The 24,841-nt window shown below is 31.9% G+C and overlaps 7 protein-coding genes across 7 annotated transcripts; 3 read left to right on the forward strand and 4 right to left on the reverse strand.

Moving 5' to 3' along the window:
* Positions 1-545: 545 nt before the first annotated feature.
* LOC113848855 (histone H4) lies at positions 546-1,181 on the reverse strand. The gene has a single exon (XM_027478214.1). The coding sequence runs from the start codon at positions 1,121-1,123 to the stop codon at positions 812-814; it is 312 nt and encodes a 103-aa protein (XP_027334015.1). The 5' UTR covers positions 1,124-1,181; the 3' UTR covers positions 546-811.
* A 1,508-nt stretch (positions 1,182-2,689) lies between these two features.
* On the forward strand, positions 2,690-3,190 carry LOC113851187 (probable E3 ubiquitin-protein ligase RNF217). Its single transcript, XM_027481662.1, has one exon. It carries the CDS (start codon positions 2,690-2,692, stop codon positions 3,188-3,190), a length of 501 nt encoding a protein of 166 aa, XP_027337463.1.
* A 1,395-nt stretch (positions 3,191-4,585) lies between these two features.
* Positions 4,586-6,634, reverse strand: LOC113851188 (uncharacterized protein At3g49140-like). The gene is made up of 9 exons (XM_027481663.1): positions 6,431-6,634; positions 6,229-6,331; positions 6,046-6,071; positions 5,871-5,927; positions 5,667-5,759; positions 5,429-5,584; positions 5,137-5,274; positions 4,708-4,803; positions 4,586-4,603 (listed from the first exon to the last, which is right to left on the reverse strand). The coding sequence occupies exons 1-9, from the start codon at positions 6,632-6,634 to the stop codon at positions 4,586-4,588; spliced, it is 891 nt and encodes a 296-aa protein (XP_027337464.1).
* A 3,055-nt stretch (positions 6,635-9,689) lies between these two features.
* Positions 9,690-12,326, reverse strand: LOC113849761 (glutamyl-tRNA reductase 1, chloroplastic-like). The gene is made up of 3 exons (XM_027479904.1): positions 12,007-12,326; positions 11,349-11,590; positions 9,690-11,270 (listed from the first exon to the last, which is right to left on the reverse strand). Exons 1-3 carry the CDS (start codon positions 12,257-12,259, stop codon positions 10,140-10,142), a joined length of 1,626 nt encoding a protein of 541 aa, XP_027335705.1. The 5' UTR covers positions 12,260-12,326; the 3' UTR covers positions 9,690-10,139.
* A 4,077-nt stretch (positions 12,327-16,403) lies between these two features.
* LOC113851443 (probable E3 ubiquitin-protein ligase RNF217) lies at positions 16,404-17,775 on the forward strand. The gene is made up of 2 exons (XM_027481925.1): positions 16,404-17,394; positions 17,508-17,775. Exons 1-2 carry the CDS (start codon positions 16,592-16,594, stop codon positions 17,584-17,586), a joined length of 882 nt encoding a protein of 293 aa, XP_027337726.1. The 5' UTR covers positions 16,404-16,591; the 3' UTR covers positions 17,587-17,775.
* A 3,138-nt stretch (positions 17,776-20,913) lies between these two features.
* LOC113850448 (protein OCTOPUS-like) lies at positions 20,914-22,612 on the forward strand. The gene has a single exon (XM_027481003.1). The coding sequence runs from the start codon at positions 20,962-20,964 to the stop codon at positions 22,507-22,509; it is 1,548 nt and encodes a 515-aa protein (XP_027336804.1). The 5' UTR covers positions 20,914-20,961; the 3' UTR covers positions 22,510-22,612.
* Positions 22,613-23,319: 707 nt separating this feature from the next.
* LOC113851415 lies at positions 23,320-24,080 on the reverse strand. Its single transcript, XM_027481881.1, has 2 exons — positions 23,980-24,080; positions 23,320-23,831 (listed from the first exon to the last, which is right to left on the reverse strand). Exons 1-2 carry the CDS (start codon positions 24,011-24,013, stop codon positions 23,440-23,442), a joined length of 426 nt encoding a protein of 141 aa, XP_027337682.1. The 5' UTR covers positions 24,014-24,080; the 3' UTR covers positions 23,320-23,439.
* Between the last annotated feature and the right edge of the window lie 761 nt (positions 24,081-24,841).

Raw genomic sequence — 24,841 nt, forward strand, 5'->3', positions numbered from 1 at the left:
AATGTAATCGCTTCGGTTTGACTCTTAAGTCTTGGAGCCAAACAACTTTGTTAATCAAATCCACTGTTGGTAGGAAAAGCAATTCATTCAAAGAATGTAGAGCTAATATTCAAAGAAACTGCAATATTGTTGATGAAATTGATTCAACTAGTACATAGTTTTACATAGTTTTCTTTAAAGTTTGAAGCTGGAATATTATAAGTAAACAAAATTCTATTTGAGTGAACTAGCATGACCAACTATTATTTTTCTTTGAATTGTTTCATATATTTTATCATACGTGGTTGATTTTTCATACTATTATTGGAAAATTGGAATATATTTTACTCCTAATTAGAACAAATGATTTTATGAATGGCTTTTCTTCGATGATTCTATGATTGTTTTAAGTCATTATATATTATCATTTTGTGCTCAAAATTAAAAGTAAATCAATACTACTGTATAAAATGAAAAAATATATAAAAACTGATTAAACGCGTCCGAATAGGATCTGAATTAAAACGCATGAATAAAAAAAAAATTTGAAAAAATATATAAAAAAGAGGGCATTATACATATACGTTTTTTCTTGCCTTTTTGAATCAAGGTTACAAGAACTGATTTATAAGCCGATCACTACAATGTTTTCATTCAAAACATTCTCATGAAACATCACATAAATGGTGTCAAATACAAGTGTTTTGAGATATTATGTCCACCATTTAAACATACTCTGTTTCTATGGAAAATAGAACCTAACATGCTTCATTTTATAAAACAAACACAAACATCCTCAACATTCAAAGGAACCCCCAAAACGAGAGATCCTTTAGCCTCCAAATCCATAGAGGGTCCTTCCCTGTCTCTTGAGAGCATAAACGACATCCATGGCTGTCACCGTTTTCCTCCTTGCGTGCTCCGTGTACGTCACCGCATCTCGAATCACGTTCTCCAAGAAAATCTTCAGAACTCCTCTTGTCTCTTCGTAGATCAACCCACTGATTCTCTTCACGCCACCTCGCCTCGCCAATCTACGAATTGCAGGTTTCGTGATTCCCTGAATGTTATCGCGAAGCACTTTCCTGTGCCTCTTGGCACCTCCCTTGCCCAAACCCTTTCCACCTTTTCCGCGACCTGACATTTTCTCGAGAAAATTTGAAGTAAACACGACTTTGGGGATTTAGGGTTTCTGTTAGAATTGGAGTGATTAAGGAGGATGAGAGTGTGGTATTTATTGGAGCGGGAGGAAGAGGTTCGTGAATTTTGAATTTTGATCTCTACCATTGGATTTTAAATTAATCCACGGTTCAAGTTTGTGATCCGTGGATTGATATATGGGAAATCTAGGAACGTCGATTGATATTTTTTAACGGTAGGATATTGTTTTGCAGGGCATGTCTGCGGATTGGGACTTAGTTTGCTTTCTCTATTTTCGAGTTTTGGTGGGTACCTATCTTCTACAATTTTTTAAGATAAAATAGAATAGGTCAGGAAGTACTGTTTGAAAATAGTTTTTAAAAAATTTTAAAATTAATTTCTATCATTAATTTCTTTCTATTTAACACACGAACGTCACAAGTGCCAGTTGAAAATTTATATCCATAAAATAAACAAAAATGCATAATTTATAATTGACTAAAACAATTTAAAAAATAAAATGTGTTAAAATTTATTTTATGAAAATATAAATTATTAAAAATTACCTTTTAATAAGTTAAATGCTATTTGAGATCATTTTTTATGTAATAAACTTATAATTAGCTCTTTTTATTTTAGTTTAACAAAGAATCTTTGAAAACTTATGTTACTAAAAACATTTTACTACACAGAGTAAAGTATTCCAATCATATAGTTTATTTTGATTAATTTATAAATTTATTGATAAAATAAAAGTGTATTTTATTAGTTTGTAGCGTTTTTTTAAAATAAACTGAAGATTATAATTACCTAAAACATTTTTTCAATAAATTAAAAAATCACATATATTATTTAAGCATGTCCTTTCATTTTTTTTATATTTATTAAATATTTTTAGTTCAATAATTAACTTGAAAGTTTTACTTTCGACTAAATAATAATTTTTTTAAACTTTAAACTAGAGTGTTCTATGTTGTGTGTGACATCCCCATATTTTTATAATAATTGATTTAAATAATAAAGACAATCATGATATTTTTTCTTTACATATTTATACATTTATTCTATCAGCTTATATGTAAAAAATTAGCTTGATAAAAGCCCTAATACAATTAACATAACTAAAAATCGAGGCAATTGCTAATAGGTCGTATCATGTATTACCTTTTTAATCATTTTCTTAAAATTTAAATTATGTTACATTTTTAATAATTTATATATTTAAAGCAATCACGGTAACTAAATAACTGGTGCAACTTTCATATATCCAATCATGTCATATTTCAAAATCAAAATAGTTAGCATAAAAAATCTAAGCAATAAACATTATAAAAATAAAAATCTATGCTTTATCGAATCACATATACGTTGACATCAAGACAATTATAATAATTAAGAATTTAGATATTAAGGTGATCAAGAATCAAAATAATAAAGGTAATTAAGACCACTGATAAATGAAGAAAGAATCCGGGGGAGTCCTGCATTATTCGAAGATACTGTCACGTAAGAACAAAGAAAAAGAGAACAATATAAAGATGGTTTTTATGTTATAAGACTAAAAATAAAAATGGGTGATCAACCCTCAAAATGCTTATGCTTTGATTTCAAACCAGAGTCTGATACGTTCAGAATCAGAAGAAGCATCTGCAACCACCCCTTTTGCACTGGCTGCATAACCAACTATGTTTCTGCCCAGATACAAAACAGTATTCTCAATCAGAATTGTCCAAATCCAAATAGTCATGCGGAAGTGGAATTGAAGCCTTTATGTGGAATTGAAGTTATTGATGGATGGGAATCTGCAAGGTGTGAGTCTTCAACTGCTGAATGGGAAAAGACTTATTGTCCCTTTAAGAATTGTTCAGTTTTGTTAGTGAATGATGGAGAAAAAGTTGTGACAAGGGCTGAATGCCCTTCATGTCAAAAGCTATTTTGTGCTCAATGTAGGGTTCCATGGCATGCAGATATGACTTGTAAGGAATTCCAAAAGCTGAAAAGGAATAATGATGAAGGAGATTTGGATAGCAAGTTTTTGGATTTGGCCAAAAGGAATAGAAGCCAGAGATGACCGCAGGTGAAGTTGTGCGATGGAGAGTTGCAGAAAAGGAAGGATGCTGTGCGATGTTGTGCATTGCGTTACTCTTCATGAGATTGATGTTATTAATAGCAGGTTGTTCACTTTTTTTTATTTTTTTTTTCTCTCTTATTAGAATTTAGTGATTATTTCATTGAGTTGGATTATCGTGATTTGCTTGACCTGTTAATTAATTTGTTATTAGGTAATACTGGTTTTAGAGGAAGCTAGGGGATTTTCTTGTTCTTTGTCTGATAATATTGAGTGTATGTTTATTTTAAAAAACACTACAAACTAATAAATTAAACTTGATAATTATAAACTTTTATTTTATCCATAAATTTATAAATTAATTAAAACAAAATTTATGTTAATTGAAATACTTTACTCTATATAGTAAAATGTATTTAGTAACGTAAGTTTACAACTTTTTAAAAATATAATAGTAGTAGCGTTTGTTAAACTGAAATAAAAAGAGCTTTAATTTTTTTTAAGGTTATTACATAAAAAACATCTGAAATAGCATTTAACTTATTAAAACCTAAATTTTAATAAATTATTATTTTTATTATTAACTAAAATAGCATTTGTCACAAAAGTAAGGTGGTGGCTCTCGGAGAGTTTCAGCTCAGCCATGGTTGCGGCGGTGACGGAGGGTTTCGGAAAATTGAGGGGGTTTTAGGGTCTGAACTTTGGTGTGTGGTTTCTGCTTCACTGGTTGAGAGCATATAAACGGTAACGTATTGCCATTTTTGAAATATTTAGCATTTTTGAGATTTTAGTTTTAGCAAATCTTTTTTCAATTTATTTTCAATTTAAATTATAAAAATTATATCACCATATTTTTTTTAAAAGATTTTTAAAAAAATCTACAAACAAGTACAAGAAATATTAAATTTAAAGATAGTACGAGTTATTCATATTGTTTTTATATAATTTTTTAAAATAAAAAATTCAATATAAACGAGAAGAATCTCTGTCTATTAAGTTCAACAACATTTAAATTTTTTTAATTTAAATAAGAAAATGTTCCTAAAAATTTAATACTGATAAAAAGATTTTAAAAATATAGTATCATCATATATTTAAACAAAATTTATTTTAAAAAATTTAAATACTTATTTTAATAAAATTTATTAAAAAGTATTAAATAAATTAAAAATATATATATCTTATAAAGATAATTAAATTTTTTCATATGTTGAAATAAATTTCATATGATTTTTTAAAAAATTATCTTGTGGTGATAATTCTTTTTGCAAACTCTATATGTTAAATTCAAAATTCACAACACAAACTGCAGAAATTAATTGAAAAATCTATTACCATATCGTGGTAAGTCCTTTTGCAATCCTCCTAAATAATAAGCTATGCAACTCTGCCATGACTTCATATACTCAATGTGGCCTGCAAATGAAAGGAAAAAATTCCATTAATGATGAGATTATTTTAATAATTAATACGCATATGTTCAGTTGAGGGTACATTCCATTGAAACCCATAATGCTTACCTGGACTTTGAATGGAAAGCGATGGGTTTTTACTTCTGCACTTGTAAGAATTCTAACATCTATGCCTAGGCTGTCAACCCCAATCAAGTAAGCTTCCTGAAAGAGGCAACTAATAACATTGAAATAACAATCTGCTTAAATCTAATGTGAACAGTAAATACACAAAGTTAAGAACAAGATATAAAAGAATCAACACGAACCAGATAATGGGTATTTCCCATGCACGCACATGTGTGTACCCTACTTAAATATAATGTTTTAATTAGGTTTTCATCCTCTATTATAAAGGTGAGTTTTTTGGTTATCCAATTGAAAATAAGGGAGGCTTTTTTCATTTGTTTGGTTTCATCGAGGAAAAGAAATGAAGCGTACGTGAATAAGTGTGAAAAAAAGTTGGATAATGTGAGAAGGTGTAAAAAATTGGATTACCTCAGCGTCAAGACCTTTCCTTTTGCAAAGAGCTTTAAAAGCATCGTTCCACTTTGGGTTGAAGCGCTCCAAAATTGCCGAAGTTTTTACAAAAATATCAGGTTCAGCATATAGAAACTCCTCCTCCTTAATATCATACTGCAATTTTTTTGACAAGTAGAACATGCATAATTTGTAATTCAAAATAGATCTGTACAAACTTATGTTCTCTTTTCGAATTGCAGACTATACATGGAGAGAGACATGCCTGATATCCATACACGAGTGTAGCTTAATTTCCCACGTCTCCAACCCGATAGAATGTGAAACTAGTGTCTCTGTCATCACCATCCTCAACATGAATCCACAGAAAATCCTCTTCAAAAGCTAAAGCTCGTCTAAGGTTCCCTCTAATAGAAACAACATTGGAAGGATGGTTCATTCTTTTAACGTGGTCCACGTAGACAGCCTAGAAGATAATTAATAAAGGATCAATTCCAGAGCTTTTGAATATGTTAAACATGAAACTATGATTTATGGTTTGGGAGTACCCTTGTTAAGCACTCTGAAAAAAAGAGTGGATGAACTGAGCTTGTACTACTTGACAATCCCCAATTCTCCGGGATATTACCTGTTTCTTGTACCTGATGTAAGAGAATGCAATTGTAGTTGAATTTCTTAGATGCATTGAAGAAACAATTAATAATTCAAACAACTGAATAAATTCCATTAATCAAGCATTTGAAACTACAAACCTGGTTATCATCGTCGAATTCACTGACAGTCCTCATATCCATTCCAATCAAAACATTCTGAAGAGAAAGAAAAAATAATATATAAGCTAAACTTGTCTAATAGAATCCCTTCGAGAACAGCTACAAATTTCTAACAAAGAAATCTCTTTGAAAAAGAGCTACAGAAATTTCTTACCACGAGATTATCTTCTGCTGCAGGATCTTTCAGAGGGTTTGCATTTTCATATATTTCAAAATATAAATCTACAACAAAAAAAGGAAACAGAAAACTACATTAAAATTTAACATTAAATCATGGATCTATTATAGCACTTGATAATTCTCAATTCATAAAAAAAATATATTCTATACAAAAAACCTCCATAATCATCAATGAGGTATCGATACTCTCCCCATGAAACGTCGTGATGTGGTTGACGGTGTACAGCTCCAGGAAATACTAACAGAGCGTATTTATTAGCCTAATACCAATAAACAGGATGCGGTTAAGACAGACATTACCCATAAATATGTTACACTTAGTGCAAATTAACTAGTTTTACGAGCATATTGGCACCAACCTCTAACGTTGTTCTTGCTATTTGAGCAGGAGAGAGTCTAGCAGGCTCATCATCCCTAGAAATTGTAACTTCTTCAAGAGGATGATACCATTTGTTAAAGTAATCAGGTTTAAAAATTGAATGCTCCTCTGCAGCTAACTTCGGAAGGCATCCCTTGGATAGGGAAACGCGTGGAAACACAGATTGAAGAAAAGATAGAGCCATGGTTGAGAAATGAGAAATTAAGATTTTCTGAGTGTATACAGTATATATAGCGAGGAGGAGCTACTAATGGCGAAGGCATCATTATTTAACTAACTGTGCCATTTTAACTAACTATGCCATCATTCAGTTATTGCCGAGGGACTTCGCCATTCCCATGGCGATGACGGTTTTGCCGGTACCAGACTGACCGGCGATTTTTCCTTCTGGTCATCTGGAGGATGACGCCGGCGGCCTTCCCAGCAGCGACTTGGCCAACCATGCCCTCGGAGACGGCGCGTGGCTCTAACGAGGAGTCGATGCACATTCAACAACACAACACGGTATATATATATATATATAACAGTTATGCCTATCATCAGATCCAAAGTTATCTATACTATAATTAGATCACGTTAGTTTACCATGCAATCCTGTTCTATGCCTTAAATGTCTAAATATGTAAATAAAACATATTTTAATTGTCTTTATTACTCAAATCAATTATTATAAAAAGAATTAAAATATATAATATACCATTATTTATGACAAAAAAAAATGAGGAATGTCACAAACGACGTGGAGTACTTTAGTAGAAACCTTGTTTTATATTATTATTAGATTATATTCTTAATTAAATTAGTTTCATAATTGCCTTGAATTCTAATATATGATAATATGATTAGAGAATGTCTAAGCATGTAAAATAATAATTGAGTTAAACATTCGATTACCCAAATGTAATTAACCTTTTTCTTATTTTAATTAATTTTATTTTAAATTAGCAAAAAAAAACCATATAAAATAAGACTATGTTTGATATAACTAGTTAAAAAATCAGTTTAATGTTTAAAAATTATTATTTAGCTGAAAGCTAAAATTGTCAAGTTAAGTATTAAAATAAAATTAAATTATGAAAATAATAAAATTTTTATGTGTTGAAATAAATTTCATGATTTTTGAAAAAATTCTCTTAAGTTATATATAAAATAAAAGTAATAATGTAAAAATTAGAAATATTCTTCACTTTAATGTACATTATTTGATATAATTAATTAGTTATTATGTTCGTACTTTGTGCTGTTAATTATAATTTAAGATTCTTAACATTGATAGGTTATCCATGACTTATTTATCTAGTTCCTAAAATGTAAGTAAATTTTCTATTATTTGCATTCAAGTTTTATATACCTATAAAATATCATCATACTCACATAAACTATGTGATTTATTTTTGTTCTCTTTGTACAGTACTTAATGGAGATTGCACCATCGCAAGGCATTGCTTCTGAACTCTTCTTGCGGGGAATTTTAAACTGAGTTGTTTAAGCTAGTTTGGATTTTCATTTAAATGCACGTCTAGAATTCACAAGTTATTTTGAATTGTGTTAATTGACTCACAAACATAGTACCTAACATAGAAGTAGTTTTTGTTTTTGTTTTTTTTTAATTAGAATTATAGTTTTGTTTTGATAACTTGCATGATAAAAATTCATGCTTCTAATTATTGCAAATTATTAAATTAAAATTTTAAGTTAAAAATATTACTAAATGTATTTAAAAAAGTATACAAAATTTTATTCTTTTAAATCTGTGTTTTGCAATTCAAATGGTTGAAGTCTTCACTCTAGTTGACCTAAAAAAAAATCTTCACCCTACAAACCAAAAGGAAAGCAGAATATCTGTGAGCATCTTGCAATAATTTAACATTTAATATTTTAAAATATCAAAAGATATAATTTGGATATTTAAATGTTAACTTCACATTTCTTAATTTTTGTAATAGTTTGAAATATTTATGTAGAATTAAAGGATTATCACAAAACAAAATATTAAGTTTAATCATCATTTTTTAATAATCACATAAATAATTTATTTAAATAGCATGGTTATTTAAAAATAAATTTTTTATTTTTGAATTTTTTTGTCTCAATCTATGTGAATAAGCATATTATATTTCACCTGAAAAAATATCACAAAAACCCTTTATTCTTGTTATCTAAACCATCACTTGTTGCTCGATTGTATTCTATCAAGATTATGAAAAAAAATTAAGTGTGATTTTTTAGGTATTGTTGATGTTGTTTATCAACCAAAATTATAGTTTTACTTTAATAATTTTTAAAAAATTAAAACAAATATTTTATGTAAATAAAATTCTAATTTTAATTAATAAAATAATATTTAAACAAGTACATTTAAGTTTTGTCTAAAACAGCATCAAGTTGAAGTTTTTAAATTTTTTTTCTGTGAACTAACGACAGGAAAATGTTACTTTTGTAGTAACAAGAATTTAAACCAAAGCTCGTCTAGTGGCGAAAATAGTATCATATATAATGTTTGATGCAAACTTGATAAAAAGAATAAGATACTAAGTGTGTAAAAAATAATAAAATTAATTTTTTCTATATTTACTAAATTAAATTTTATTTTATTTACTTTTTATAAGCTATTCATTTTTAATTATAAAAAAATATATAAACAATTTAAAATATTTTTTAATTTTAAAAATATATAAAAACAGAAAGGAGAGAGTTGAGAGAGAGATAATAGAATACATTAAGAATATTTTAAAAAAGATAAGTATTATCTTTTCCTTCCTCTACTAATTTAGTCTCAAAATAATAATTACATTAATACAATAGAATAAAATAAATAATAAAATAAACTAATCTTATCTTTATAACTCAACAAATATACACTTATTTAAGAGTATATATACATATATAATTTCCTATCTATCTTTATCCTGACCACCAAATAGACCCTTAAAATCCAAGACAGATACTAAACTCGGCAAGCATAAAGTTTATAGTTCTTAAACAAACATTAGAAAATCATAATAACAAAGTATTCTCCAATCTCCAACGCATAATAGTGAAAATCCAAGACAGATTTCCTATGATTAATATTGTTGTATCAAAATTTTTAAAACTTCCTATGATGCCTTTTATCTTTTTTATTTGTTGTCTATCTTATTAATTTCTCCCTACTTTACAACTCTATCATCTCCTCTAGTACTGTTTCTCTCTCATTTAAGATAATTGTGTAAAACATTTAAGAATTGGATGATATTTGAAAAAATAATAATTATCTTAAATTATGAGCAACCACATCTGGGAATAAACCAATACCAAAAAAGACTTGGAACATCCAAAACCAATCTTGTCTCCAGTATAGAAGAAACAAAATTGTACAGCGGTGATATCAATGCTTCTTACAATTCATATTCCCGATACAGGGTACCCATTTTAGGAAAATTTTATTAGTGGTAAATACAAAACTCATCAAAAACTTGATTTTGTATAATGCAAAGCCAGATGTGGCTGCGGAAGAACGTGACCCAAAAACATTAGGCCAAGCAGACGCAGACACACAACAATCAATTGAAGATCCCGCATGGAGACTTGCAGCTGTTTCAACTATGCAACTAAATATAACACGATTATTAATCCTAAAAGGGAGTGTTTCCTCTTATTCTGATGAATGAAATAAATCTGTATCATGAATGAATGTATGGTGTCGGATTTCATTTCTGGTTTTTTTCAACCTTTGCTCGAATCTTCTGCTCTAAAACGGATATTTCAGTCTCAAGGTTGAACATCCTATTTAAAGCATGCATGTTCTCTAGTGCCTCACTCAGAGTCCGGCTGTCACTCCCATCACACCTTAAATGTTGCATTGGACCATGAAGCAACTTATTCACAATACCCCGACTAAGATCATCCACGGCTTTCTTAGTTTTATCTGATATATTGTCACCCATCTTACCTAAGCATTTCTCAAGCTCAGCAACCCTGATTCTTTCAGCATAATCCTTCAATTTCTTAATAGTTGGAAAAGTTTCCAGTGTGTCCCTCCATGCTTCAAATTGTTTAGATTCTTCAGCAATGATTGCCTGTGCTTCCATTGCTTTTCGCAAGCGATCCTCTTTATTGGCAGCCACAACCTCTTTGAGGTCATCAACATTGTAAACTCGCACAGACTCAAGATCTGAGACACATGAACCCACATTCCGAGGAACAGATATATCGATGAATAAGCGACGCCCTCCAACAACTTGACTTACAGGAGGAAGGTCCTTCACATGATCTTTCAAGAATAATGGGTTTTCTGATGCTGTACTGGTGAAGACTACATCTGCTTCGCCAGCACAGGCGATCAATTCTGAAAAGGGTTTGTAGATTATCTCAACATCCTTTAGTTTTTCATGTATAGCAGCAACTCTCTCCTCAGTTCTATTGACCACAACCATCTTTTTGCAACCTTTTGCCACCAAATGCTTGATCACAAGCTTTCCCATCTTGCCAGCACCAATAACTAACATCCTGGCGTTATCATGTGAGGCTTCAGGTAGCTTCATAAAGGCCAATTCAACAGCAGCTGAACTCACAGAAACCGCCCCAGCAGTAATATTAGTCTCAGTTCTAACCCTTTTCCCAGCAGTAATTGCACGCTTGAATAGCCCACTGATGTTTCTCCCAAAGCCCTCAACTCCCTGTGCAACTTTGACAACTTGCTTAACCTGAGCAAGGATTTGACCTTCTCCCAAAACAAGAGAGTCAAGACCAGCTGATACTTTGAAAAGATGCTGCGTGGCATCTTTGTTGTACAGTAAAAACCGGTGCTCGCAGAGCTCTGAAACAGGGACGGAACTTGTCTGCAAAAAAATTAACAGGACATTAAATATTTAGTAATGCACTACAAATACCATCTGGGAAATAAACTTGCCGCTTACTTTTGACATCCATTCCATGACTTCTTTTACACCACGGTGTTGGGACAGAGCAACAACATATATCTCCATTCGGTTACAGGTGCTCAGAACAGCTGCTTCTTCAATATGATTAAGACTACACAGCTCTTTTATAGCTCTAGGGCATTCTGCTTCAGGAATGGCAAGTTTTTCACGCATTTCCACAGGTGCAGTGTGCACACTTAGCCCAATGACAACAATGCTGCTCCTTTCCTTTGTATACCCTGTTAAAGTTAATTGCACAAATGAATTAAAAATTGCAACTAGCAAATTTCAGATAATTAACCAGTACATATCAACCAATGACAGCCGTGCAAAGCTGCATTTCTTTATTTCCTTTGATGTAAATAACACTCTGGACCTTGCCACAAGTCCTTAAAGCTAAAAGTCCATACACTATAGATGCATAATTCCAGTCATGGAGCACAAAAGCCCAATCGCTTGAACATTCAAACTCCATTTCGTTTGTTTTTTCATATGTTAAAATGCAAAAGAACTTCAATTCAACAGAGGAAAAATATAAAATAACAAACTTCAATGAAACAATGGGAACGGAATTCCCATTAATGGGAAAATAAAAATACCAAATAACCAAATCATGAAGGCATTAACATAAAATTGAACAGATAAGAAGAGTTACTATCAGCTGCAGAAGTCTTGAACTGCTCAAGAGCGGAGAGAGTGTTAGAACCATCGCTCTTAAGAATTTCATCAGAGGATTGAGCACCGCAGCGAATAACCCCTTTCTGATAGAGGGTTCTTCTGTTTTTGTGGAGAACTGATAAATGGGTAGCAGTGAATGATGCCCTTGAAGACGATGGTGAAGAAGATGAAGACCATTTGAGCAATAAAGCCTCCAATTTGGCACCGGAGAAAGTTGTTGAAACGGCCATTTGGCACGTCAGAACCCTAACCCTAGAATTGAGAGAGAAACATAATGGTGGGTAGTTAGAAAAAATTGGAGGATTTTTTTAACCTAATTAGGGTAAAATTAGAGATAAATTATTAAAATAAAAATAATTTTTCTATTTAAAGTAATTTTTACACATCATTTTATAAATAATAATAATAAAATAAATATAATTTCAACTGAACAGATGTAATTATGATACTCAGACAACTAAAGAGATTTGTTATCTTTAATTAATTTTATATTAATAAAAAAAAATTAATAATTTAGTTAAAAAATATTAATATCCTCTCTTTAGTTAATTCTTATGGCTGAGTTTAAGTATCACAATATGATGCTACTACCAATTCCATAAACAACATGACTAGCCCCATCCCTAACAACATGTGTCAATTAATGAGAGTTAATTTAAATAATACTTGTTTAAATATCTATAAGTAAGGTCTCACATTTAAAAATGAGTATAAATAAAAATATAATAAAAAAGTAGTATCAACATACTGTGAATGTTCTAAACTTGAACAGGGAGCATGCGTACGTGCTAATCTAAATTTCACATTCAAATTATTATTAGCTAAAGACAGAGTCTTGTGTAAGATGGACTCAAGGACACAATACTTAATACCAAAACAATCTTCTCCCGTGTATATACAAACAAAAGAGAAAAATGCATAAGTGTAAAATAATAGAATGTACTTAAAAACTTGAAAAGTTGTTGCTAAAATATAAGAAATTTTAATATTGAACTAAATTCTACCTTAATTATAAAATTGCATACCACTGTCCTCTATTAGGGATCTCAATCTGTTGTGATATGTTTTCTAGTGTTAAATTACACATTTCAAAGCAATATTTTCCAAAGTAACATTTTTTCTTGCCACAAGACTCAATTTTGTTTCTTATACAAACAGGGTCGGATCATTATTAAAAAAAATAATCCTAGAGAGAGCTCATAAGAGAATAAGACAAGAAGAGGCAACAAAGATCCTCTGCAGCAGAAATATTACTTACAATTAAATATGTGTTTGTTTAATTATGATATTTTATAACATTACATACATAGATTTTGCTCTCTGAGATTTCAGGGTCTTTGTTTGCCACAAACTTACCTGATAAAATCATGGTATATCTGTGTGTATTTTGTGGCCATCGTTGCATGTGTTCTTTTGTTAATGTGTGATTCCCATTATTTCATTCGGTTAAGGACATGACTGTACTTTTAATCAATTAAACTAGTTTGGTAGATAAGTATGCTTAACTAAGCGATAGCCGAAGCACAACCAAGTCTAAAATATTTCTAACACACACACACACACACACACATGTATTTTATTTTTGTATTAGAAATTGAATTATATGTATTTATGAACACTTTTATACAGAGTGTTCACTTGTTGGGTTGCACCAGGTTGAGTAAAAAATTTAGTCGACTTAATTAAAATTCAATCGGTTAGGTTTTGTTTTTCCATTTTTTATATGTGTTCCAAACCTGATCATGAACTAGTTGATCTGGGTCAAATAATTGAATCTTTAGGTAAAAATAAAAATATTTTTATAATTTATAACATTTAATTATTATCAAATTAAATTAAAATAGTTTAGATGAAAAATATATTTTTATATTTCTTCCACTCAAGAATTAAGGCATCATAATAAATAGCTAATATGTTTACTTTAATTTCATATCTTTTTCCTCATTTTCTAATGTTCTAAAGTAGGGAGAACGCACTAATTCATCTTTAAATTTAGTGGTTAAACTCTATTAGGGTGACAATATTACAAGAGGAGTCTTAAAAAAAAAAATAGCTCAGGATTAGGATACTTAACAAATATTTTTATACAAAATCTTGTTTATATTTAACAAATAAATTATTTATATTTAAAAATTAAAATTAAAATACAAAATTTTAAATGTAATCAGATTAAATTGGGTTCATTGAGTTGCAAATAAATAAACCTTATATCCAACTTGTAAATGATCAAGTTTGTATTTTTAAGACTTTATTAGCCAATTTCATCTCTTAATTTTTGCTTGAATTAAATTAAATTAATCAGGTTGGTTGAATTTACATAACCCACGAATATCCCTACCTCTACGCACAAAAATAAGAGTATTTTCCAGCGTAAAATAACTATCATACTTCTAATTTTGATTTGAAGTCACCTAAAACTTTGTTAAGAAGTAATTAACAATTCATTGCTTGGAGTGATCATCTTCAATTGATTAAGACAAAGAACTTCCCTTTATAGAAAAAAAATTAACAAAAAGAAATTAAATCAGAAAAAAAGGCAACAAAGTAGTATTAGAGCTTCACTACCAAACCCAAGCAAAGTTGATTAAAAAATTTAGCCCAAAGCCTGCTATAGGCTATCAATGCCTAATAACATCTGTGTATTGTACAGACAGTCTTGCCTTGATGCGCACAGTTTTTTTCTAGTTGCAATTTTTTTCTCTTTCACTCTTATGAACTAAGCATTTATGTTTGCTTTACACAATCTAATAAGATGCCTGAACACATGTCTAACTCAGGACATGACTAATGCTTTGGGCTTTTCAATTTTGTTTGAATAATAATAAACTAAGTTGATGAAAAATTATGATTTCAATCGACAAGTCTTTAGCTTGAAATTACCTTCTTTCTATTTTTGTATGTATCATGGGGTGTGTCCCAAGATAATTGTTCAGCTTTCAGCCTACTTCTGGGCCTCTAGTTGTTCTTCTCCATATGTTACTCATGGTATCTAAAAAAAATTGTTGATCTCTGTGTAGCCAGCTATTTTCCAACTATGCACGATCTAGAATTTGGTATAAGAATTTAAAGTTTAAAATAGTATAAAATAAAATAAAAGTTTATGATCTTCTTCAAGATAATATTGACATCCATATCTGCTTCATAATTGTCGCACTTGTCTTCTGTAGTAAAATTATTATAAAAAATACCTTCAAAATAACAGAGTAACTAAATGCAACATGTATAGTAATCGTTTTTCATAAGTTTTCCAACGCTGAAAGCAGTGGTAGAACTTTATTGACGGTATTAAGGATACTAAAATAATTAGTTAATATAATAAAAAAAGTTAGGTGCTTACATACTTAGCACAAGGGATAAAGAATAAGTCTACGATCTAATATTTTTGGTACAACACAAAATCAACTGTCACAGTTTCTAGCATTAGCAGAATTTTGGTACAACACAAAATTTCACTCAGCAACCCAACTTACTCCTTTTGAGGTACTATATGGATATCTTCCTACTATTAACACTCCCTTGCTTGTTGGTGATTCATTAATGCAAGAAGGGGCACGAATGCATAATGTGTTCAATGTGTCTCTTCTCAAGAAGCACCATGGCAAGGCAACCACCCAGTTTCACAATAGTTGCTTTCTTGCGATGAGGAAGGGGAATTTCAGGCTCGTCCATTGGCCATATTGGACAGAAGAATGAAGAAATGTGGAAACATGCTAGTTACCGAGGTTTTGGTTTAGTGGGAGCATACCAGTCCAAAAGATGCGACTTGGCAAAAGCTTCATTTCCTCGTACAACTGTATCCAAATTTTCTATGAGAGGCTTCCTAGTTTTTGGAGGTTCAAAAATGGCCATGGAGGCAAGGCCTTGTTCATGGAGAGAGTCTATTATAAGTAGATTAATATATTCCTGTTTAGTTGTTAATTTTGTTATTTGTATGATAGGTTAGGTAAACAAGTAGAATGTGGGAGACTTGGGACTGAGAAATGATCCTTAGAAGTGCAATAATATCTTATAAATAATTATCTTATAATTAGAAAAGGGGAAATTTTTGGAATAATATTCTTAGTTAAGGCATAAATATAATAATTTTCTGTAAAAAAAGTAGTGATGTGTGTGTTGTGATTCATTTTAATTCTTGACATTTTAACCAAAACAAAATACTTTTTTTTTGGAATTGTGATCCACTGGACCTTTTTTTTATGGTTCCGAATAGTATCAAGATAGCACTGTGCAGGGATATCTTATCCATCTCCCCAGTAAAATGGGTTTTCTCTTTTAACAAAAGCATGATAGTCTAAATATTAGCTCGAAAAACTTGGCCCCATTAGCTGACGCCGAATAGGACAAATTAAAGTTCATTGTAAATTCATAAAGTTTAAATTAAATCAGTCTTTACCCTTGTTTGAATAGGGCTACGGAAGTTGAAGAAGCAAGCGATGATGACGGAATTTGTGAGGTAAAAGCACGTTGACCAGTTTGCAAATCGCTGACATTGAGGAAGAAGTTCAGCTTCTACATACTCACAAACAACGTTAACCAAAAATCTAACTCCATTCCTAACTACCATGTTTTTCAAAGCAAACATGCAAGCAAGAACAGAACAAGAGCAACAAGACCCAGGTGCTAGCCGCCCCCAACTTCTCTTTACCCTGTTGGAACAAGTCAACAAGTTAATCAATTTAATCAAGAACTGGTTCCAGCAACAAATAATGGCTCAAGCGCAATTCATGGGGTACCAAAATTTGTTGAAAACAAAATCACCCCTTGATCATGATCACGATCATGTTGTTGAAGCAAAGAAGATTGGTCAACCCTCACAATTCCTTTGTGGTATATGTTTTGATCACAAACCAGTGTCTGATATGTTCAAACAAGGTAAGTGTAACCACCCTTTTTGCACAATCTGCATATCCAAACACGTGGCTACTCAAATACACCAAAATATTCTCAAGGTCAATTGTCCTAATCCAAATTGTTCTATGGAATTAAAGCCTGAATTTTTGCATACCATTTTGCCTAAAGAAGTTATTGTTAGATGGGAAACTGCCAGATGTGAGGCTTTGATTGTTGGGTCGGAGAAGACTTATTGCCCCTTTAAAGATTGTTCTGTTTTGTTGTTGGATGATGGAGGAAAAGTTGTGATCAGTGCTGAGTGCCCTTCTTGTCATAGGCTGTTTTGTGCACAGTGTAGGGTTCCTTGGCATGGAGGGTGGAGTTGTAAGGAGTACCAAAGGCTGAAAAAGAGTAGAGATGAAAAAGAGTTGGATAAGAAGTTTCTCAAGTTGGCCAAAGGGAAAATGTGGCAAAAATGTCCCCAATGTGCTATGTTTGTACAAAGACGTGGTGGTTGTGAACACATGACTTGCAGGTTGTGTTATGCATCATTGATCATTTTCACAACTTCTGAGTTTCAATCTATTTTTACATCATAATAGTTAAGTGTGGAAAATAAATTGTGCTTGCTTCAATTTATCTTTCCAGGTGTGGATGCAACTTCTGCTACAACTGTGGGGGGAATTGGAAATTTGGACATATATGCAAAAAGTCTCGGTCCACATAAAATCCGGTACCAATGGCCAGAAATAGAAGATTTTGAATTTAACAATTATAAATTCTAGGATACCCCATTTTATGTTTCCATACACTAAATCAGTCTTCTATAAATTGTTTTCAGATGTGTTGGTTTTTCATTATAGACATGTAAATTCTTTGTAATATCAAATACTTGTTTCTCCCTTTGACAAAGGCTCTAATTTTTCTGCAGTTCTTCTCCAGTGAAAAAATACTTTAAAGTTTTTAAGATGCTTTGTGTATGGTAATAGGCATTGATAAGCCATAGGTTGATAACATAAAGGTTTTGAAATGTCTTAGATAACTTCCAAGTACAAGTCTCAGGCTGTGAGCATATTAGCATGTGCTGTTTGTGTCTTGAATTTAACAAGTTGTCCAACTTACTGAATTGCCAAAAGAAAAAAAAAACTACGGTTTTGTTTATTTATCAATTATATTTCACTTTAATTTTGGCTTCATAAGTTTCTGATAGCATGGAAAGAACCATATGTTGTTTTGATGACTTGATACCATCAGAAAATAATCAGTGTCAGTCGGGTTGTGAAGAGGTTAAACCAACTAGCCATTTATTTGCAACAGAAGCCAGAGTAACAAAATCACTTTTGAGGGACTCTATGCATAGAGCCTTTGCAGGAGAACCAACATCTTGTTCTCAAGATCAAATAATTGATCTATAAGAAGGCATTAATACACCTCCAACACTATTATATACCCACTTTAATAAAGTTTAGAATTGCTGTCTTATGTGCAAACCTGGATCAATAGAAATCACTTCCTTTTCCTTAATTTATAGTACTTTTAAGTTCTTTAAGTGTTATTGTCCAATTAAATTTATAGTTGTATTTCACTAATTAAAACTTATGTTTAATGTTGATCTTTATCATGCAAGTAATTCTAACTTTGATTAAAGAACATAAAAACACTAAAAATACTGTATTTTAAATTTTGTCTTCATAAATAATAATAACTACAAAATTAATCTAGAACAATAACGTGCAATGTTGCCATCAACAGTATGTTTGTTCTGAGTAGTACAAACCAAAAGAGAAGTGAGGTGGACAAGTTTGGCTGGCTCCACCGAGCCACATCTAAGCCAGCTTGAACTTTTTGTTTGGTTCAACTCAGGTGGAGCCTCTTAGGCCCTCTGTTGCAGTTCTGCACATTATGTGTATAAGAATTGTTTAAACAACATCACTGAAACAGCTCAAAGCATGAGCATTATGCTGTCATTTATTATATGTCTTTTGCATTGGTTCAATTTCATCTTTTTCACTTCATTTTTGAGAATGTAACAAAGTTTCCCTGATATTTAAACTGTAAAACTAGTAAATATTCTGTAGTTATATCTTTGGCATTTCAGGCTAGGTGTGTGTGTGTTAATAGTATTATCTCGCATTTTCTTTTCTTTTTAAAAATATTTGTTCAAATATTTGTTCACCCTCTGTTTTTTTTTTATTAAAAATTGTTAAATGGTGCAAATATGACTTACCAAAAAGAATGTTATTGCTTTTTGTGTTATTTCTTAAACATTACTTTTCTTTCTTTCTAATAACAATTAATTATGACACATGAAACAATCTTCTCACATATTTTTGAACTTAATAACATTGATAAATATCAAAAGCACATTACACTATACTATATGAAGTTACTGGCTTGTTTTCAGAAAATAATCATTATTTTAACATGAGATATACTATTTTTACAATATTTTTTTAATAATATATTTATATTAATTTTTTCTATCATGTTATTTATCTATTTCCGTCTCTTTTATTCTCTTTCTATTTCTCTCGTTATATATAAAAAATATAACAATTAAATTAAATTATTTGCTTTAGCTTTTAAAAAAATCTCATTTGTTAATTTTAACTTGTAGAGAATGTTTAATTAATTAATTATAACTTATTCAAACATGCCCATAATGTAAAAAAAGAAAAAAAGAAAATAATGGTATAATTAATCTTAAAGCAATAAATTGAGGAAGGAGTGCATGTGTAGGACAAGTGGACCATTAAGGACTCAATTTACGATAATCTTAATTTGCAAAAGGTGTTTGGGAAATGTGAAACCTCGTAGATTTGTTTGATGAATCGTAATTCGTAGCACTTTTTCTTGTTCTTCTCTTATCTTCTTTCTTTTGGGCTTTATTCAATTCAACCATCGTTCCAACGCATGGCAGACAACAATGGTGCAAATGATGTCCCCCTAATTTCACATCGAAATCCTTTCCTTTTGCAATTACTTAACAATAATATGCCAATTACATTTTCTAACTAATGAAGGATTTTATTTTCTAAAAATTTTATCATATAAGTGTGCTTATATCTAAGATTACACTATCTTTTTTATTAGATGACATTATCCTCTAATTAAGTATTTTCAAAAGGAAACTTTATCAGTACTTTATAAGTTTAAAAAATAAAAGAATTCCTGACCAAAAGAAAAAGTAAAAGAATTATAAGACCGGATGATCTAATATGGGTATGAAAGTGCCACTGATATGACAATCTTTGAAGTTTTGGTACTTTTCAAATTTACTAATGATTCATTAAAATACAATAATATTCCACATGAGGAAAATGGATTCTATTTTTTATTCAACCATGTTTATTGTCACTTTGGCAAGAAATTAAAAATCTTTAAAAAAAATAAAAATATCCAACTTTAAAAAATTATTCCTTTATTTTCTGTTCTAACTCGGTTTACTGCTTTAGTACTATACTAGTTACATTCACTTGAGACATTAAAACCTCAATTATCCATATGCATCATGAAGATAATTTTTTTGTTACAAAAATTTTTAGAAGAAAGAGAAGATGGTAGTTCTAAAGGAAAATAAAACCCATTAAATTTAAAAGAATATTTATAAAAAATATATTTATTTTACTTTACAAAGGTAAATGAAAGTTTAAATTCATGACTTAGTAAATATAATTTTAATTCACATAACTGACCCTTAAATTGACCATAATAATAATTTTGATTACATTAATTAATTTAGTTATTTTTTATATAGTATGGTTACACAGATCATTCTAAGTAAATTTTTACAGTATCTAAAATGAATATATATATATATATATATATATCATATTAATTATTCCTTGAAATTTTGTATTTATTAAAAATAGTTTTGATAACTAATAATTAAAATAATTTAAAATTAATCATCACTTAACTAATGCAATAATTTTTAGCATAATAATTAGTTAAACTAATAAATTTTTAAAAGATGTGAACATTAAGTGAGAAGAAATATGTTATGAAGGAGTAGAGAATATAAGTATAATGAATGGTCATAAAAAGTGGGCTTCACTTTCGCTCCAACTAACATGGTCCGACCACACTCTCACTCTCACTCATGACTTCCAAAACGCATCGTTTAGCTACCTGTCACCGTCACCCAACCAAACCCATCACCGGCTTCTGCGCTTCCTGTCTCCGGGAACGCCTCGCCAGCATCGATTCCTCCCCCGCTGCCTCCACCTCGCCGGAGCTCCGCCGCACCAAATCCTTCTCCGCCCAAGTCCCCGACGCTCCTTCCTCCTCCGCCGTCCACGAGCCCCGCCGCCGGTCATGTGAGGTCCGCGCGGCTCCGCCACGCGGCTCGCTGTCGGTCCTCTTCACCCTCGACGACGAGAAGAAGACGAAGAAGAAGCCTCCGAATCGGAACCTCGCGATCCATTCGGGAACCTCCGGCGTTGGAATCGGTGAGAACGATGTTAGGGTTTGCGGCGACGATGACGAAGAGACGAAGACAATGAAGGAGTTCATAGATCTCGAATTGCGCGGCAGGAAGAACGCAGGGAGAGATTTCCGAGACATCACGGCGAGTTTTGCTTCCGTGTTCAGCAAGAGATTGATGAAATGGAGACGGAAAGAGAAGCTGAAGAGAAACTGCAACAACGACGATGGCACACCAACGCAAGGGTTAAGAACAACGAGGGAAACACAATCGGAGGTTGGAGAATATGGATTAACGTTAGGTAGAAGATCGTGCGACACTGATCCGAGGTTATCGTTGGATGATTCACGTTTTTCGATCGATGCTCCTCGAGCTTCTTGGGATGGTTATTTGATAGGAAGAACAAACCCTAGGGTTTTTTCTCCAATGGTTAATGTTGATGAGAGGGTTTTGGTTGAGGAAGAGGAAGAAGAGGTGAAATTGGGAAATGGTGAAGAGCATTGTCCTGGTGGTTCAGCTCAGACAAAGCATTACTATTCAGATTGGAATAGACGGAGGAAGAGTTTTGATAGATCAAACTCTCGGAGAAAATCAGTGATGGGTGATGTTGATGAATTGAGAGTGATATCTAATGCTAAGGTTTCTCCTGCCACCACTGAGTTATTCTATGGAGCAAAGGTGTTGATCACTGAGAATGATTTGAGGGATGCAAATTTTAAACCTTTAAATGGTGTTCAATCTGATTGTGTAGTGGGGTCTGCTTCCAATGGTGGTGTAGCAATTAGGGTTGATCAAAAGGGGTTGAACAAGTTTCACAAGTGGGGTAGGTTGTGGAATAAATTAGGGTTAGTTCAGAGGAGAAAGGAAGAGCATGTTGCTGGTGATGTGGTTAATAAGCCAATTGCTGAATCTTGGCAGAAACTAAGGAAGAATGAGTCAGTTAGCCAGAAGCTTATTCGTAGCTATAGTGTTAGTTGTCCAGATGGAGATCGTTGTAGAATCGCAGGTTTAGTTAACGGTCTTGGGGCTCCTGAGACCAAAGCCAATGCTTTGAATGGAACAACAAAGTTTATGCTTCAGAGGAATAGGAATGTTAGGTGTTCGCCAAATAATGTTGACACTGGTTTGTTAAGGTTCTATTTGACCCCGCTGAAGAGCTATAGGCGAAGCAGGTCTGGAAAGAGTAGCTTAAAGGATATGAATTCAACAACGACTAGTTTCTAGTAAAGTTGTAACTGTTGAACTCTGGTTGTAAAGACATGTATAATGTAATTGTTTCTTGTCCATGAGATAAAAGCCTATCACGTTTTTAGATTGCAAGGCATTTTAAAGCTATAACTGTTCTGGTTGCAGTTGTTCTCATGATGTTGGTAGCAGAATAAAGCATTCATAGTATGATAATATTGCATAGTAAATTTCTGATTGCAACACTACTAGGAGTAAACTAGTTTACCACCATTGATTTTGCTAGAATTTATTGCACGGAACTCATAAATATGGGCAAGATTTAGGTAATGTTTTTAAAGCCTGTTCAGCACAGAGCAAGCTTTACCCTCCAATTTTTGGTTTAGCTATGCTATTGTTATAGATGCATGAAAGAAACCTACTTGTAAATTGCTGATCTGTAACTATCACGAATCTAATTTCTTTTTCCAGTATGCAATATTTTTCTTTATTTTAAATTAAATTTCTGTGCTTCGAGATTATATAAATGCTCTTATTCGTGTTATATAAACTTAGAATTGAAAAAAAAGTGGTTAAGCCTTAATATTGTATTACAGGAATGAAAATTAATTTTAAGTGAAATTCCCTAAATAAAAAATAGGATATTATATTGCTTCTCATCTTTCTCCCATCTCGTTAAATCAATGATCTAAAAGGAGCGGATGTGTGTCAACTTGCATCTTACTAGAATTCGTGTGGCCGAAATTTGCTGGGGCAAACACACTAACATGGGACCAACAAAGAAGCGTAGATTGATCATTACATGCCTTTTATCACCATTCAATGTTTAACCAAACATTAACACACAAATAATGCTACTTCTTTATTTACCATGCAGCATGCACAACTTTCGTAACATCTACTATTACAGCCACACAATCAGTTCATATATCATGGGAGTGACATTGGCATTCACTGTACACCCTACAGTCATTCAACATCAATGCCCTTCTCCTTAAGTTCAGCAACAACCTCATTCCTCATCCGCAACCACAGCTTCTGAGCCTCCTGATTCTTGTTCTGCAGCTCATTCTGGCAGTTGCATGTATCTTTATCATTCTCAACCATCCCTTTTGGACCAATAGTGGTTCCAAGCATCCCTCCCTTGCTAATGAACTCCTTCAATGCTTCTTCATGCTCCTTCAGCCGTGGAGCCAGTTTCTCCAGTGGTGAAGTCCCTTTGAAGAGCCAGAAAACCCCCATTATGGTGTATGTGCAAAGTAAGGCCTTCCCAACCTGTTTCAAAAAGTAGTAGTCCTCTCTTTCCACCCCAACATTCTTCAGGTATTTCTTAGCATGCATTGAACTCAGCAGATGAAAACCTGCATTGGAAGATAAGTGTATAAAGAAAATGCAATGAAACAAAAAGAAAACTTTTGAGTCTCTGTTTCAGGCATTTCATCAAGCACGTGATAGGCAAAACTTGGGTTCTATTGAAATGGTTCAACATATTGCACATTAGAAAGGTACCTGTTTTCGGGTCCCGAAAGCGCTTAGGGAACATTGCAAAAATCCAAGTTTGAAGTGTCCTAGTTTAGGGTAGAGAGTTTTTTTTTTGTCAGGGATAACTTCATAGTTGAAAACTTGGATTTAACAACTAACTTATCAGAGAAGCACGATGGGAACGTCACATAGCGTTACTCACAGAAGCGGGGCCCAGACCTGGTTTTCGGCCAGCCCAAAAGCCCGTTTAAAAGTCAACGCATTGCTAATATGTATTTCACATTTTAGTGAAAAAGAGAAGAATTAGTAACACATCATCTAATGTACTTATTTTGATAAATTGTTGATCATCAAATTTTTATGATTTTTTTCAAAAAAAATTATCTAATGATGATAAAGAGTATATACTACTAATATTTTTAAGTAAAAAGAAATATGATCACCATTAAACTCAAATAACATTTGAATTTTACGGTTTGTGAAAAAAAACACCCCATTAATAATATATTTGCCAATAATCATATTTGAACTCAAATGTGATGCTAAATAACTAATGTATAAAGTTATATTTTGTTGTTTTGTAGTAAAAGAACATTTATTTACACATTTATTGACAAAAAGTACTTTTATAATTTGATGATATATCAAATACTTTTAGAAGTAATGATTGTGTGGGAAGAAGGAAATGTTTTCCGTTTGGCAGCTCATTAACCTATCAGTATTCGGCACATTGTGCGTAAGCAAGCCTTTTCGTAGCCCAACTCTCAATGAAAGCACCAATTGTCATAAACATATAAAGAAAATTCAACCCAAAAGATTAGTTCATTAATGCTTAAGTACCGCTTTAAGTATCTTAGAGGACTCACAACATGCATAAGATATTTTTCGT

This window comes from Abrus precatorius, unplaced genomic scaffold (genome assembly GCF_003935025.1).
Source record: "Abrus precatorius isolate BTA unplaced genomic scaffold, Abrus_2018 Scaffold9, whole genome shotgun sequence".
NCBI classification, from domain to species: domain Eukaryota; kingdom Viridiplantae; phylum Streptophyta; class Magnoliopsida; order Fabales; family Fabaceae; genus Abrus; species Abrus precatorius.

Excerpts from the sequence above, each read along its gene's own strand:
- LOC113849761 (XM_027479904.1), bottom strand. The coding sequence starts at position 12,259 with ATGGCCGTTTCAACAACTTTCTCCGGTGCCAAATTGGAGGCTTTATTG. Across the intron at positions 11,591-12,006 it reads CAAGACTTCTGCAGCTGATA|GGTATACAAAGGAAAGGAGC; the intron begins GTAACTCTTCTT and ends TAACTTTAACAG. Across the intron at positions 11,271-11,348 it reads TCATGGAATGGATGTCAAAA|ACAAGTTCCGTCCCTGTTTC; the intron begins GTAAGCGGCAAG and ends ATTTTTTTGCAG.
- LOC113850448 (XM_027481003.1), top strand. The coding sequence starts at position 20,962 with ATGACTTCCAAAACGCATCGTTTAGCTACCTGTCACCGTCACCCAACC.
- LOC113851443 (XM_027481925.1), top strand. The coding sequence starts at position 16,592 with ATGTTTTTCAAAGCAAACATGCAAGCAAGAACAGAACAAGAGCAACAA. Across the intron at positions 17,395-17,507 it reads TGTGAACACATGACTTGCAG|GTGTGGATGCAACTTCTGCT; the intron begins GTTGTGTTATGC and ends TTATCTTTCCAG.
- LOC113851188 (XM_027481663.1), bottom strand. The coding sequence starts at position 6,634 with ATGGCTCTATCTTTTCTTCAATCTGTGTTTCCACGCGTTTCCCTATCC. Across the intron at positions 5,928-6,045 it reads CAGCAGAAGATAATCTCGTG|AATGTTTTGATTGGAATGGA; the intron begins GTAAGAAATTTC and ends CTTTCTCTTCAG. Across the intron at positions 4,804-5,136 it reads GGAAAGGTCTTGACGCTGAG|GAAGCTTACTTGATTGGGGT; the intron begins GTAATCCAATTT and ends TGCCTCTTTCAG.
- LOC113851415 (XM_027481881.1), bottom strand. The coding sequence starts at position 24,013 with ATGTTCCCTAAGCGCTTTCGGGACCCGAAAACAG. Across the intron at positions 23,832-23,979 it reads CTTTCGGGACCCGAAAACAG|GTTTTCATCTGCTGAGTTCA; the intron begins GTACCTTTCTAA and ends CTTCCAATGCAG.
- LOC113851187 (XM_027481662.1), top strand. The coding sequence starts at position 2,690 with ATGGGTGATCAACCCTCAAAATGCTTATGCTTTGATTTCAAACCAGAG.
- LOC113848855 (XM_027478214.1), bottom strand. The coding sequence starts at position 1,123 with ATGTCAGGTCGCGGAAAAGGTGGAAAGGGTTTGGGCAAGGGAGGTGCC.